General features: G+C 38.0%; 1 protein-coding gene across 3 annotated transcripts; it reads left to right on the forward strand.

Moving 5' to 3' along the window:
• Positions 1-437: 437 nt before the first annotated feature.
• sybu (syntabulin (syntaxin-interacting)) lies at positions 438-15,507 on the forward strand. 3 transcript variants are annotated; one of them, XM_038288772.1, is made up of 8 exons: positions 438-829; positions 5,964-6,010; positions 7,843-8,029; positions 8,954-9,154; positions 11,003-11,102; positions 11,307-11,366; positions 12,394-12,549; positions 13,769-15,507. In XM_038288772.1, exons 1-8 carry the CDS (start codon positions 634-636, stop codon positions 14,937-14,939), a joined length of 2,118 nt encoding a protein of 705 aa, XP_038144700.1. In that variant the 5' UTR covers positions 438-633; the 3' UTR covers positions 14,940-15,507. The 3 variants fall into 3 exon arrangements, with proteins under 3 accessions (XP_038144700.1, XP_038144692.1, XP_038144683.1); XM_038288764.1 differs by having other exon boundaries at positions 9,008-9,154; positions 11,217-11,366; XM_038288755.1 differs by having other exon boundaries at positions 439-829; positions 11,217-11,366.
• Positions 15,508-16,412: the final 905 nt, after the last annotated feature.

Raw genomic sequence — 16,412 nt, forward strand, 5'->3', positions numbered from 1 at the left:
GTTTACAGGCGAAAAAAATAAAATAAGATTGCAAGTACAAATATGATATAACAGTAAAATAAGATAAGGATGGTATGTGTGTGCTACCTAAATAATAAGTAAAAGTAAGTCTTGGAACAGGTTTCTCAAGCCAGGTGGCGCAGTCGGAAAACGTCACCATTTTACCCTAATTTTGTGTTAAGGGCAGGAGAATTTTGTTTATTTTTTGCAACGTGGGGCATCTAGCCAAGGCAATGTTTTAACGACCAGGCGGTCATTGTTTGTCAGCAGCATGAAATTAATCCCAAGCTAAACTTTTTCAAGAAGGTTGGATTTAGAGCGCTTACTGAATTTCAGCACCATGGAGAGAACACAGTCTCTCTGCTTTCTGAATAGTCAACATTAAGAAACAACAGAAATGGCTCTACGTGGATTTTCTGCTGGAGCTCTTTAGCAACACTACTGGACTGAATACATTTGGTTGGATTCAATCCCTGCTTCAAACAAACATCGGCATCAGAAAAAATCCGTGGAGAAATGCATATTTATACATTATAAAATGACTCATCTGAGCCATTTCCAGTTGACCTGTCATGTCGGGTTGCATTCCACCCATTTCGCTGGTTAAGTAACGCGTTATGTAACACAGCGGGGATGTCGGGAACATTGAGTGCGCATCATAAAAGCTCCCTATTCCTGCCCAGTCTGTTGCTTCTCATCCAGTCTTCATCCTTCCGTCAGAGCGAGGCTGGTACCGACAGCAGCAGCATCCTCAGCAGCAGCAGCAGAGAAACAAGCCCCGCTGTGAATCAGCTCACGCGCATTCTGGGGGAAAATATCCAACATTCTGGTAGGTGTTTTACTCCATCTTCCCTCTATATGGATTCGAACAAATAAAACGAGATATTATTGTATGAATTTGAAATGAAAGTGAAACTTCTCTGGAGATGGGAGGTGGCCCGATGAGCTGTTTACAAGTTCAAACGCGTTATTTTAAAACCTTTTGTTATAAAACCCAAATATTTCACATCGTCTAGGCTATTTTAAAAGCTACCTTGCTGAAATCGTACTTAACGTTGGAGTCGCATGTTTTTCTTATTTACTTATTGTTTTGTTTGAGCCAAAAGGCTGATCAAACAAAACAAAAATAAATAAATCTATTTTTAGACCTAAAAATGCAGCTGTTCAGCCAACACTTATTTGGGGGTTATATTATATAATGTAACAAGACAATGAACCCCGTTATGGTTGTGAACTGAGAAGAGGTAAACAAAAGGACTGGTGTAAACACATCAGATGTCATCTGCATTTCTTTACAGGGTCTCTGTTTCTGTGTGATGACTCAACTAATCCCACCAGTGATGTAATTTTTATGTTAAAAAACATGCTGCATTGTTTAAAGACCGTATTTAGGAGTGGTTTCGGGGAAACTGTGTCAAAACATGGGGAACAACTGGCTGTGATGGTGGAAACTGGGTGTAAACAAAGCTCCTGCTTCTGTTTGATCATGTTTGATTGGTTTCATTCTTTTTTGAATCGAGAAAGATACAATCAATGAATCTTGTTATCCACACCTAAAAACTATTGTTTTTTTTTTGTGTTTTATTTTAATGTAAGACCAACCTTTTTAAACTGTGTCACAATGGGGTGGAGGATTTTGAGGACCCAAATCCAGAGACCAGGAGGCAGAGGTGAATCTTGAAGATTTAATGAAGAACATAGGCAGACAACCAAAAATCCAAAATACTATTGTTTGTTTTTTATTTGTTTTTATTTCATTTTCATAAAAAATAAACAAATAAAATAATAAGAATAAAAAAACTGAAAGAATCAGGGAACATTCATGTGGGAAGCCAGAGATGAAGGAAAAACAAACAAAAACAAGGAACCAGCACTGGATGACTGTAGAGGTGGAGTATATAAGGGGAAAATAACACAGGATGGGCTAATAAGCTGAATATGAAGCAGGTATGAGTGGAACTGACTAGAAGGAAGCCAAGGAGAAAGGAAACAAATACAAGGCGGCAACAGAGAGTAATTAAAGACTGCTTAAATCTGCTGGAAAATAAGACAAAAATCAACAAAACAGAATAACTGAAAAATAAACTCAGATTGTCCCATCGAAAATGAACGGAGTGGGTCATATGGATTTAAAAATGGGGTAAACAGCTCAACATTAGGCTGCATAAGAGATCAACGTTATAAAAAATGCTCTGGGGTGGATTAAGGGAATTAATATCAACGCCCACTCCATGCTGTTTGGAAAGGACACCATCTGGGTGGGAGGAAATGTTCCAGAAGAGGTTTAAAGACTTGTTTATTAACAGCTAACCAGCAGCTTTTTCAAAGTCAGAATGTTCTAGATTGTCCTGTCAAAATATCAGTTTGCCTAATAAAGCTACAGTATCAGGTTTGAAGTATTAATCTCATCTTACCTGTAAAATGTTAAGGTTCAGCAACATTTTCTATCAAACTAATTCATTATTGCAATACTACAGTTGGCAGTCTCTTACTGGTGATTTAACACAATCTTTGTGAGTGTTTTGTCTTCAAGGGAAAAGTATTTTCCCTGGATATGTATATACAGTAACAGATTTAGCTAGCTGGATAGACTTTCACTGTTCACAATGTCCACTTAGAGCACATTAAGCTAATGGCAGAAAAAGAGAAGAATGGAAAAATGTGGTCTATGAAGAGAAAATTATATCAAAACACTACATTTATATCCCATTCTATCATTTTCTAGCAGTGGTGCAACATGAAAAGAGAAGCATGGAAAAGTCTGATAGAACTTGATTCCTTGCTGAAGTGACTTTATTTTTCTGAGTTAAATGTAGCAGTGGTGCATAAAGTAGACAATCAGAAACATGGGAATCTCAGACTAAACATTTCGTAGCACAGACAACTGGAGCTGAAAAAAGCTTTCTGATATTTGTTCCAAAAAAGTTTTATTTAGCGAGACGTAAATGAATTCAACTTAAGATATACTTTTTTAACTCCGATGTTTACACTTCAAACTAATAATGTTTTATTCAAATTAAAAAATATTCAAGTGGATAAATTGATAGTCAAGATTTAACATTTATCATCAACCAGCAGAAATTGAAAATATTTTTACCCTCTGTACATGTCCATGTTTTAAAGTTAGAAAAGAAAGAGTTACTGTTAAAAGAAAGCCCAAAATGTTTGCCACACCTACTGTAGGTGAAGGGAGGAATTAAGGACAGATAACACCAAATTTAGACTTTTAGAACCTTGTGCATAAAACCATATAAGGCATAAACTAGCCCTAAAAAATGATCATACATGAAACATGGTTTCTGGAGCAACATATTGAGTCGATACTTTTCCTCAGCAGAAGCAAGGAAGGTGGTCATACTGTAGTTTATGGAAAATGTCTGGAGTTGAAGACATGTCAGTCCTGTGAGAAAATATTTTATTGGCTGCAAAAGATTTGATCCTTAGATGGAGGTTTAGCCAAAACATATTCATGTATTAAACCAGTTAATGTTAGTCTTTCTTTTATGAAAACTTATAACCACGTCCCATATGTTCCATTTGGAGTTTTATTTCTCTCGTTTTTAAGGACAATTGCCAGTCTAACCCATTCCATATAAGTACTCCTGCTTTATTTTGCCAATTGTTCAGGCTGATATTGCTTTTCTTCCTTCAGTTACTTGATAAAAAGTTCACAGTGATAATAAATGTTACAATACTCTCAGTTTGAATATTACTCTCCTCTCAATTTAAACATTATTTAGCATATCAAAGAAATCAATGCCTTGTAAATGGAGGGAGTGGCACTGCATGCATCTTGCATGATTTTAAGGCATGGCTGCTGAAAGCACAAATTAATTGGCCAACACGTTGGCCAAACCTAATACGAAAAACACTAAAAAGAAACTGTAATATCAGGCTAAACTATAACACAAAATCCAGTTTAAATACATTGAAATGTGTAATGTCTAATTTTTTTGAGTTACTGGGTCTCCTGGTATCATATTGGTGTCTGTTTATTTGTTTTTCACCCTTTGTTTAGAAATGTTACCTATTATTCCTTACACACTGGAACTATTACTACTATGTAGCTGGCAAAACTACATTTACTATTTACTATTCTTATTGCTATAAAAAGGAAAAAACTAGTATGCTTCCCATAAAGCATTAGAATATAATTTTTTTTCTCAAGGACAAATCTCAGGATGAGAACACTGTGCAGAGCTGCTCCTCTTTTTTTCCTGCTCCGTTGCTAAGTGTGTTGCTAGGGCAAGGCTGTTTAGTATTGGTACTTATAATCTGATTCTTTCTTGTTGCCACACAGCTGGCTGATGTGATACTGCTCTTCAATAGGGGGCGTGGGCCACCCATGTGACTGAAGTCACCTCAATCGGTTTCTAAAAATGAGCTGAGCTTTTATTCCCCTAACACTCTGGCCTGTTTTAGCAATTATCTCCAGGCCTCTGTGATTTGAAAAAAAGAGCAATTTGTATTATTCTGGGTTACCTATAAAGGACTAATGGCTGTTAATATTAGAAGATGGTCACATATAGTTTTTTTTTTTTTATGTGAAGCCAAAGCATATGGAAATGTAAAATTCCAAAGCTTAGGGATCTATGATAACATTTCTAATAGAAAAAGACACACATATATTTATGCACTTATGCAACTCACCCACTTATGCAATCAACAAGGGAGTAGAAGTGAAGCAACTGTATAAAGTTTTTCCAAGCATGACTAAAAATCTACATTATTTAGCTCTTTAGCATCAATAAGAAATGTTTCAAGATTGTTTCTAATATGCATGAACTAAAAGCAAGGTGCGTTCTTACTCAAGTCCTTTCCTACTGAGTGTTCTTATTGAAACCCATTAAAAAGGAGGATATATTATCTCTCCATTCTCCATTATATCCCACTGATTGAAGCACTCTACTGCTTTTGGCAGACAGCCCTACATTACTGGCACAGATGGCTCTGAGCAAGTGTTCGTGTTGCGTCATGGAATGTATCACAGAACTGTGAAGTTCTGTTATCCTTAATGTCTAAAATTAAATCAAAGTCCCTTCCAATAGCACCCACATCTCTGTCTATTTTTTTTTTTTTTCTTGTTTCAACCATAAACCTCTTAGGGTATTTTGTTTGGATCTTATGTGACAGATGAGATCAATAATATGTAAATATATAACTGACATTATTGAAACATGGATTTTCTATATAAAATTAAGTAAAACTTGCAGCTAATTTTCTATATCTTGGTGGTTTACATGTTTAGGGACTGATATTGTTGCCTACTGTCTTTATCAAAATAACTAAAGCTAATTTAGATTAGATTTAAATGATCTGGCCCACAATTATTGTTGTGATTTAGGTTCAGGCTTTCTATGGTACATCGTAACACAAAAATGTCCTTTGCAGAATGTTTCTAACAGGTTTCAATTAGAGCCTTAGAGCAGAGGGAGCTAAATATAGAAAGCATGTGACCCCTTTTAATATTTTAGAAAAAAAGATGAAATGAATGAATCCTTTCCATGGACTCTACACTTTAATTATTTCCCTTTCCCCAACAGGTAAAGCCATAAGAGCGGCAGAGCAGGTTGTTTTTTTTGCTGTATAGGATTTGTCTGTCTAATATTTCATTGATTTCTCTAAGAGCTGGGTTTCCTGCATTTTTGTAAACTTATCCTCATGAAGCCCTGTGTTAGCTTAAACCTTTGCTCATAACTTGAGTTCAACAAATTAAAAAGATAAAAATGCTGGATGAGACTTTTTACATTTATATCCGGCTCAAAAGTTCCTGTGCCATCTGTACCAGGAATGGGTGTGCTTGTGTGTATGCAGAGGGTGGGATTTAGTGGTGTAAGGTAGTGGAGTTCAGACAGAGGGCTCTTGTCCTTAAACAGCTCCAGTGCCACGTCAAAATGCTGCCCCAGGCATGTTTAATACTAAAGATAAATCACTGGATTTTTGTTTTATCTTCTGTTCATTAGGGAATAAGGCTGTGTCAAGCAAGATGGGGCCATTCCAAGAATATGAGGTGAGTCTTCTCTTTGCTTTTATGTACTTTGATAATAATCTCATTTAGAGACCTTTTTTAAGCATTAATGCAATAAAACGGTCACTATAATAAGTATATAAATTATATAAACTACTACCCCTTGAGCTTTTTTCATATTTTTTATTTTTTTATTATTTTTTATTATGTTTTTTTTAAGGGTGTTGGTCATGCCTTCTACTCAAATCGGAAATCCAATCAAGTCAGTGATTAAATAGTGTCTATCCTAATGGGGATAACGTTGTTGAAAAGCTTAAAAGCTTTAAAGTTATAAAATAGATTATTCCAAGGTTTAAACATCTGGTAGAAAATGGAAAGATAGTATTGCACAACTGCAAATCCATCAACACATGACCATCCACCTAAAGTGACAGACAGGGCAATGAGAGCTTTCATCCTAGTGGCCAAGAGCCTTAAAGGAATAGTACACCCAAAACATGATTAGCCTTCATTTTCTACTCACCTCCATGCTGAACAACACTCTGGAGTACTTTTTTGATATCTCAAATGCATCTGGAGATCTGGGAGGCTTCTTGCTGTCTGCTGACATTCAAATAATGGAGGTCCATGGCGCCCGAGACAGAAAGGTCCATAAAAGTCCACAAAAACATGTCAATATTCCTCCATACTGCTCGTCCAATGTAATCCAAGTGTCCTGAGTGGGTAGCATCCAGAATTTACTCGAAACGAAGTCATTTAGAATGTTTTTAGAGCATAAACAGTAGTGTATAGGATTTCCTAATAGCGCCCCCATGCGCGCTCGCGATTCTACGGAAGCCGGCAGACCAAACCAGCGCATTCAGCTCAGCAAAGAACTCATGCTCTTCCTCAACACTGAAGTCCTCAGACATTTTTCTTTCGTTGTTTCTTTCTTTGCACAGGTAAACAGCACATTTCTTCTTCTACGCTTGCATTATCGGCAGACCAGACGCTGAATGCGCACTTTCTTCCGGTTTGGTCTGCCGGCTTCCGTAGCGTCGTGAGCGCGCATGGGGGCGCTATTAGGAAATCCTATACACTACTGTTTATGCTCTAAAAACATTCTAAATGACTTCGTTTCGAGTAAATTCTGGATGCTACCCACTCAGGACACTTGGATTACATTGGACGAGCAGTATGGAGGAATATTGACACGTTTTTGTGGACTTTTATGGACCTTTCTGTCTCGGGCGCCATGGACCTCCATTATTTGAATGTCAGCAGACAGCAAGAAGCCTCCCAGATCTCCAGATGCATTTGAGATATCAAAAAAGTACTCCAGGGTGTTGTTCAGCATGGGGGTGAGTAGAAAATGAAGGCTAATCATGTTTTGGGTGTACTATTCCTTTAAGGAGCTTCAGATGTCCAGAGGGTCCTAGACGCATTTTGCCATTGGATAGAGGTATGAAGAATAAATAAATAGGAAGACTTGTTTTAAGAATAAAGCCACAAACACGGGACATAGCAAACATATAGATGACGCTCTGCTGATCAAATGAAACCAAAATATGATTTTTTTTTTTGCAAAACATGTAAATGACAAAAAACTAAAACTACACATCACTATGAAGCACTACATCCTTGGTGAGACATGGTGGCAGCATCATGTTGTGTGGATGTTTTTCTTAAGGTGTTATTTGAAAGCTGGGTTAGAGCTGATGTAGCCCCAAAGAAAAGGAAACCTTAAACATACATCAGAGCTACAATTGAATGATTTAGATCTAAATTTGGGGTTTGAATACATTGCACCACTGTATTTATGAAAAAAAAACAACTAAAACAATTATGCTAATTTCTCTTCATTTTGACTTTTTACTGATCAACATTTAAAATAGGAAAAGAAATCCCCTGAAAAAGGTAGTCCACGCAGCCGGATCCCACGTTTGGTCCTCCATCCTTGTCCTCCAAAGGACAAAGGATCTCCTCTGTCTGATTCCCTTTTGTCCGAGGAGGAAGGGAAGGAGTGTGACATCAGTTCTGAGTACTCCAAGAGGACCATCAGCACCAACAGTTTTTGCTCTGGTAAGAACTTTAGATGCAGTCTAAGATTAGAAACATTTGTTGTTGTTTTTCACAGAAAAATATTGGTGCATATTTTGAGCTCAAACTCAGTTGCCTTAAACCGTTCCAGGGCCCTCAGTGAAATACTATGAAAATCAAACTTTCAAGCCAATAATGTTATTGGAATCGAGGACAAGACCTCATTATCTTTGTAACGTTCAAATAATATGGATCTTTTGAAGGCAAAAATGAATGTCAATGTAATAACAGAAAACGTCAACTTGCCTAAATATATTTAAAAAATCAGACAAGTGGTTCTATAAGGAATTCATGAAAAAAAACTCTAAGTGAAAAAGACATAAGTTTTTACTCAGATTTCTTTTAGTTTAGAACCCTAAATATAATTGTTAAGGAGGCTTATTAACTTTTTAACTTTATTTTTTAACTTACTTTACTTACTTCAGTTTTTTTCTTGACTAGTTAACTTTTTTACAATAGGTTATATATCATTCAAGGGCTCATCTAATTGGTCAATGCCAAAATAAGATGCACAGCTATGTAGCCGTATCTCTGCTGAATGGCTGAATATAGATCTTGTGCTTCTAGATCTCACTGAGGTACTCCATTTGTAAGGGGTATGCCAGTGATCAGAAACGGTAACTTGCCCTATAAACAACTTCAGGTCAGGTGTCCTATTACATTACATTACCTTGGTTGTATAATTAAATTTGCACTAAGTCATATTAAACACAGCAGCTAAACTTAGTCCTGCCTGCTATACACCAGAAGGTGCTTGTGTGTGAGCAGAGTTGATGAACCCTTACTGCATTGTCAGCCAAAAAACATCTGGGGCTGAATCTGGTGCTGATTGACTGCTTGTGTTGGCTGCATGCTCTGCCTTGCATGTTCGTGGCTGTTACTGGTCTGTGTGCCTGTCTACAATAGATGACACCGGCTGCCCCACTAGTCAGTCTGTGTCCCCCTCCAAAACCCCGTCAGGCTCAGAGCAGAGCGCCAATGGGTCGCCGACACTGCCAGAGCGCAAAGCCAAAGTGAAGAGGGTGAGGGTGATGGCAGAGAGCGGAGGAGAGGCCCGGAGCAAACAGAGGCACAAGAGGGAGCTAAGGTCGGCCCTGAGAGCCCGAGGTAAAGTACAAGATAGAAATATACAACAAAATGTGTTGTTCTTTTGGAAATATTAACAATGAGATATTAAAGTTCTCTTTTCATAATTTATTAGATCTTTCTTCAACTTAATCTTTCTAATCAGTTTTTACTTATAGGCTTCTGTCTAACTATTTGACCCTAGAGATCATAGTACACTGATAGCTTAACTTATACATCAGCAGTACAATGAATCTCAATGAAATCTCCAAAACTTTTAGGGTTTAGTGTTTACTTCCTAAAAGAAGAAAAAGATATATTTATCTTCCGTTTAAGGTTGTTCAGAAACAGTGGTTCCTCTTCATCCCCAATTAAATTTCCTGGTCTTTAATCTAGGAATAATAGAGGGGGGAAAAAAAACAACTGATTGTGATTCAGAGCCGAGAAGGAAGCTGATTGGTTGTGGGAAAAGTTTGGGAGCTCAACCAATTAGTCTGATTAGCAGAAGGTTACTTCTCTCTCTGAACAGACAGGAGCCTCAGTTGACTCACAAAGGGGTGAAGGGTCACAGTCAAGTTTGAGAGTTACTTTGTCTTTCACAGACGTTACTAAACACGCTACTATGGTGTTGTTTGATGGAAAAAGATGTTTCTCAGGTAGGACTTTAAAAGTTTAATTGTTTTGATAAGTAGTAGTAGTAGTGAAGACTTCTGACTTAAGTTTATCCTGTTTGTTTCTTTATTTTATTTTTGTTGCCTTGCAAATACAATATTTTTTTGTAATCCAACATATGCATGAAAGTATAATACAAATTACAAAGCACAGAAACAGTGATAACATTCTCTGAAATGTAATCTTCAAATTAAACATTTTAATGGAATTGTTTCAAATTATTATGGCCAATAATAGTTTATTAATAATGGACACAGATCAACATTTAATGATAGACCGGTATAAATATCAAATTTTGTTGTTGGGTCAGAAACATTCCCATAGAATGTAGGCAAATATTTCAAATAGGAGATGCCATTTTCTTTTCCCAAATTAATTTACCTTCCCTTAAACTAATTAATAATTTATTAATTTTAAAGATTAAAAAAAAGAACAGCATTTTAAAAATCCTGTTAATGTTTTAAAATAACCTCCAAAACAAATGTTCTGAATCACAACTTATACGATCTTTCTGTGGATGGAAAAAATTAATCTAGGGTTTTATCAGATGTTGTCTTTCAAATACTACAGCTACCTTTTCTGGATGCCTCTATTAAGCAAAACTGGGGGGGGGGGATGGGTTAGGTAGTGGAGCCAAGGTATATTAAGCCCAGTTTCTAATTAGTTTTTTTCCCCCCAAAGTTGATTTAATCAGCATGGCTTCCTTAGCCTGAGAACTCTTACTCACAGGCATCAGATGCAGGGGTGTATTTAGGAAACTTGGGGCCCTAGGCGAAGACAGGCAGAGGCCCTCTGAAATGAGAAGAAAACACATCTCACTTAGCTGATTGCTCCTTCCTATTTTTCCAAAAAGGCGAAAAGTAAAGCAACTGCTGTCAAAAGTACTGACAGCAGACATGCAGGAGAGCAGGAGGCGGGGTTACCAATCTACTTGCTCTGGAGAGCAGAGTTTGCTTCTCTTATATGTTGTTGCCAAAGTCTCCAGTAGCAGAAAAAGTTGCTAGATTTGGTGCTAGGCGCTTTTTTTTTTTTAAATAAAAGTGCTACAGGGGTCTGAAAAGTTGCTAAATGTAGCAACAAAAACTCCATTTTCACATGCGACTGTATTTTATTTTACTTTGGTGGTGCATTTGTTTACTTTTTTTTTTAAGTATTTTTTGCTCTTTCTTTTACTTAACACATGCCTACATGCTAACGCATCAACTGCTCCCCCTGCAGGCAGTGAAGCAGATTTCAGTTCCTCCAGCAGCACAGGCAGCCTGAAGACCAAGGAAAGCCTCACGTCAAGTTCGGTTGGAAAGAAAGTTTCTTCACGCTGGTATGTTTACAGAATCCTCTTCTTTCATTTGAATAACTAGATGAAGTTTCTAATTTGAGTAAGTTTAAAAATTTGTTTTTTTTTGTTTTTATACCTTCATCAAATGTATTGAAGTCGTGGCTCTCAAATCAGAACGCTCCACGTATTCAAACCAGCTGGGCTCCCATCTGTGAAGCATGATTCAGAACTTTATGCTCCCTACAGGACTCCTCCCAGAGCTGCTTCTTCAACGCTCAGCAGCAGCAACTCCAGCCCGACATCAAGGTACTACATAAATAATTCTACATGTAATGAAATGCTTTGGTTGCCATTAGCCCTATGAACACCCTAATGTTTTGCCTTTAAATTATTTAAAAAATTTGCCCTGAGGGAGAAATGATGGATTTTGATTATGAGATTTTAAGTTTTTCATAGAATGGCGATGAATGGGTGTTGGGATTAAGATTAGACTGTCCATACAGCACTAGGATTACACTGGTTATAGTGTGACGGGGAATAATGAGGACTTTATCGGGCAAATCTACTCTGACATTCCTCAGCCTGACTCAGTACATCTGGAAACTTCCATCATTAAACTTTTAGTCTTTTGGTCATTAAAACATGAATGTGACCCAAAAAAATATTTAATGCACAAAATTAAATGAATTAAAATTTTGGACTAGCAATATTGTTCTTTTTCTGTCTGCATAGATTCTTCCTTATCTTCTGCTTGCAGCTTAATCCTCAACTGCTCCCGCTTTAGAGCCTGTCCTTTGACAGCTCTTTTTGCCTGTATTGCCATTGTCATGTGACATCCTTTCTTCCCCAGTGTTGCCTTCTTCTAGGCTGTTCTATTTCGGGCAGGGAGGCAGAGCATTTGCATCAAAGGCCTCAAGCATTCCATGTTGCTAGGATATTGTGAGAGAGCAGTGCTTACATCCTGCTTTGTCCAAATCAACCCTCTGCTCATCTGAGAAACAAAAAATAACCCCATGAAATAAAGGACTTAAACAATATCAGGTTTCTAAAAAAATCTTGAAATCTAGACATTTGTGCAAGTGAGATTTCTTGCTTAAGTGAGACTGCTAGTAATCCTATGTCAGCGAGTAATTCCAGGCTTCAGAGCATCTGCCCTGACAGCACACTGTCAGCCAGGATAATTACCTTTAGCAGAATAGTCACTTTGCTTTTTAAGTCAGTTTCTTTTTTTTTTTTTGCTGCGGCTTTAAAATGTCTTGTTGAAGACAGATGGGAGAATTGTTCCAGAGGTGGTAAATGATTCAGCTCACTATCGCCAACTGTGCTTCAACAGAAGATTGAGTTTGGGCCGCTATCGCTCCTGTGGGGAAAACCATGGAATCAGACCCCCGAACCCGGAGCAGTACCTAACCCCACTGCAGCAGAAGGAAGTGGCCATCAGACACTTGAAGACCAAGCTGATGGAGTCTGAGAACAAAGTTCATGACAGGTACCGCATTACTGAAACTACGTCTTTAATGGTCAGTAATGAAAAAGAAACTAAAAAAGACCAGATTTTCTTTTAAACCAAATGAACACGCCATACAGTTTATGTACTGTTCACAAAATGTTTGTTTTAACTTAGAAACTAATGCCAGATAAGTTACTATTTACAAAGTATTTAGTACAGATACAAATTGAAAAGATGGCAGGGCAGACTGAAAAGTAATTTTTTTTCATACCACCTTATAAATAGGGTTCCAGCTATGACTTAATTGTATCTGCAGTACAACACCATAAAAAAACTCATGCAAGTTACCCATTAGCCCTGACTCCTGATTTAGTGTAAAAGCTCCAGAATGAGTCCTCCACTGATTTTATACACTTTGTGCTCTGCTGAGTATGCAGTACACTCGGTTGGTTTGGTGTAGTACATCTCTAGTTAAGTGGTCAGCAGGTCATTACATTTCCAAGTGGAGCTTAATGTGGGAATAAATCTTTATTTTAAATGTTAATTTTATAAAGACTTTGAGAAACTTTGACTTAATTTGATTTTCAACAGTTTGTTCTGTAGGTGATCAATAACAGCACCTTGTTTGCTTCAGACTTTGCATCTACAATAGCCTCCATCATGGTTTGTTTGTCCTTTGTTGGCTCAAACATTCGGCAATGGCTGGATCCATTAGAACTGGAATGCTTCCTCAGGGAAAACCTCAGTCTGACTGGATCAAAAGGATTCGGAATCCGCGTCAAAATCAAGTTGCTGATTTATTGACTACCAATGCCGACAGATAGACTTTCTTCCATGTACCAAACCTTCCTTTATTCTGAACCATTGTTGTTACTTCCAACATTCTGAGGTTTTCCAGATATTAACTAAATTACAGAAATGGGATGTTTTTTTTTGTATTGTTTTTTTTATCTGTTTAAGCATTGCCCTTTAAAGTTTTTCTTTTGTTTAAATGAATATTCATTATTGCTTTTTCTGGTATACTTTGGGGAAAAGAAAATGCACCTCTTGCTTTTTGGCTTATGATGGTTAGATGACTGCTTTTGAAGAAACACTGTAGACATACCAGTAGCAAAGCAATAAAAGAATAAAATGGGTCAAAAATAAATTAGAAAAGAGCTATTGTGTACAAAATATATACAGGTCTTTGGCTGAGACTTTCTCTTATGATGTATACAAAATATTTTTTTCCCCTGACAATTTCTTTCTAATTTACTAGAGAGAATGAGATTGAAGAGCTAAAGACACAGCTTTGCAGAATGAGGGAAGACTGGATTGAAGAGGAATGCCACAGAGTGGAGGCTCAGCTGTCCCTCAAAGAAGCTCGCAAGGAGATCAGACAGCTCCGCCAGGTGGTGGAAACTATGAAGAACAGTCTGATGGAGAAGGATAAAGGGATACAGAAGTACTTTGTTGATATCAACATCCAAAACAGGAAGCTGGAGTCCCTCCTGCAAAGCATGGAGCTTGCCCAGAATGGTTCCACCCTTCAAGACGAAGGTGCCTTGGAGTTTATGTGCGACAGTCCCGAGGGAGGGGGTAAGAAGTTGTTGGGGGAAGAAGGGTGTGGGATGGAGCTGGGGAATGCGGGAGCAGAGGCAATGGCAGACAGTGGGCTTCTGGTGAATGATGAGATGGCCAACAGAGATGATATTTTTGAGCAGGTCTTCATGTCTACCGCAGTGGATTTTAGTCAGGACTCCAGCTGCAGGCCAGGGCCCCAAGTTGAGACTAGCGCTGGTAAACCCGCACTGATAAACGGACATTTGGTGGCAGCATCTAGTACACCCACAGCATCCCCAACAAATGCAGTAGTATCTAGAGATACCATCTCTTCAAGCAAACTTTGTCACCAGAAAACGGATGATAAAGAAGTTCAGACTGATATTTTTCCCATATCTCCAGACCTGCAGGCTCTACTACTTCAGCTCCTGAAGTACAATGGAGCATCACTTGGGGATTCAGCTCTTGTAGCTCCCAGTGGTCCCCTGGGATTCCCAGTCTTACCCTCATCTACATTCACTCTTGATCACTCTGGCTTAGACCGTTCACAGCCCAGCATGGTAATTGATGGTCCACATGTTAAAAGTTGTTGTTCAGACCCAACAGAGAGCAGCCGGTTCATGGCAGAGCTGGACTTTGGTGTCTATGAAGAGAAATCTTTGTCGTCTAAAAGGCTAGACCTAGTGGATAAGCAGTACTGGAGCAGCAGCTTCCTGGTTGATCTGGTGGCAGTGGCAGCTCCAGTGTTGCCCACTTTGGCCTGGCTGTACTCACGGCACGGTGTAGATGGAACTGCTCCAGTGTACAACATTGGAGCTTTGATAAGGGGCTGTTGCATCATGGGATTGCACTCACTTCGTCATGCTGCTCGTAGGCCAAACGCATAATCACCTTAAATTTGCATGCTCACGCCTGACTTTGAACTTTCACATTGCCAAGGGTATTATGTTTTTGTTTTTTTGTTTAACACCTGATGAGATTATTGGAGCTTTCTAGGGTTTAAACACTGTTATTTTTGCACTCTACAGTTGGTATGGATGGAAGCTCAGTGGTGACCAAAGAGTATTTATTTAAATGTAATACGCAGATCATCTGAGTAGATGGTTATGTCCTGTAATGTTTCCTTTTCCATTTATTTATTTTTTTCAAAAGCCATTAAGAAATGAGACTGAATGGTATTTTTTTTATTTGTAATGTTTTGTGCTGCTGTTAATGAAGAAACCTTAAACCTTCAGCCAAAGCTTTAATGTGAGTTCACTGTTCTGTGAAATCCCCTCACTTGACCCTTTCTCTTAAGTAGAGCTTTACCTGTACAGCTTATGTATGGTTCACACAAATAATGTTCATGCTTTATAGATACCTGATGCTTGTTCTGTGCCTGAGCAATGTGCAATATTGTTGGTTTACATCAAATTTCATTGTAAGTTTATTAATAAAGCATGATAATTATGGGCATATTTGGACTCTGTTTTGATCTCATGAACAAAATCTCTGTCGGACTTTATGTACAGTAAGCTGTTAAGATGAAAGGCTTGTGGAAAATCTAAATTGGTAATCTTATTTTTTTTTTCCTATTTGGATTAGGTTTTTACATAAATAAAATCCTAAAAGTATCTTTCCTCCAAAGCTTCAAGCTGTGTTTTTAGAGGTCCCCAGAGTTCCAGTGGACAGTACTGAGCGCACTACTTGGAATCCCTTAAAATACTGACACTGAAAAATATCAACCCATCGGCAAAAGAACTGTGTGCAAGACCCTCATTCAGTCATTATTAATAATCTAAAAATGAGCTGAAAGTTGATTCCACCCCCAATGCCATATGGTGAAATTGTTGCATAACTGTTGCATAACATATTAAACTGTAATTGATTAATAAAGCAGTAAATCTTTAAATCAAGCTTAAGAACACACTTCCTTCTTAAACAGCCCTAGATCCTGCTCTGAGGCTTAACCCCAACCCCCGCGCTACTGGAGATGAGTGGATTTCTCTTTTTAAGTGGGTCAGTTTCCCAATTGTTTTGGCAAGCAGAGAAAGTTCCCAGGACGGCAGCTTTGATGGTTCAATAGGGGTTAAATGAGAGACTATAAATGCAGTTGAATTTTACAGGAGGTTTTAAGTAGCCTATACACATTTTCATAGTCTGTGATTGTCATTTTTTATGTACTGTACTCCCTGCATTGGTAGGTTCATTCCCAAGTCCAAGGAAAGTCCAAAGTATTATGATTAAATGCTTGCTTTCTTATGTTTCTGGGTGAATGGTTGTCGGTCCTGTTCAGGATGTACCCTGCCTCTCATCCAATGGCTGACGAACCCAGCAATTGAGACCATGTGTAAGTGATTGATGGATAGTAAATATGACAA

This window comes from Cyprinodon tularosa, unplaced genomic scaffold (assembly GCF_016077235.1).
Source record: "Cyprinodon tularosa strain WSP-4 unplaced genomic scaffold, ASM1607723v1 ctg107, whole genome shotgun sequence".
Taxonomy (NCBI): Eukaryota; Metazoa; Chordata; class Actinopteri; order Cyprinodontiformes; family Cyprinodontidae; genus Cyprinodon; species Cyprinodon tularosa.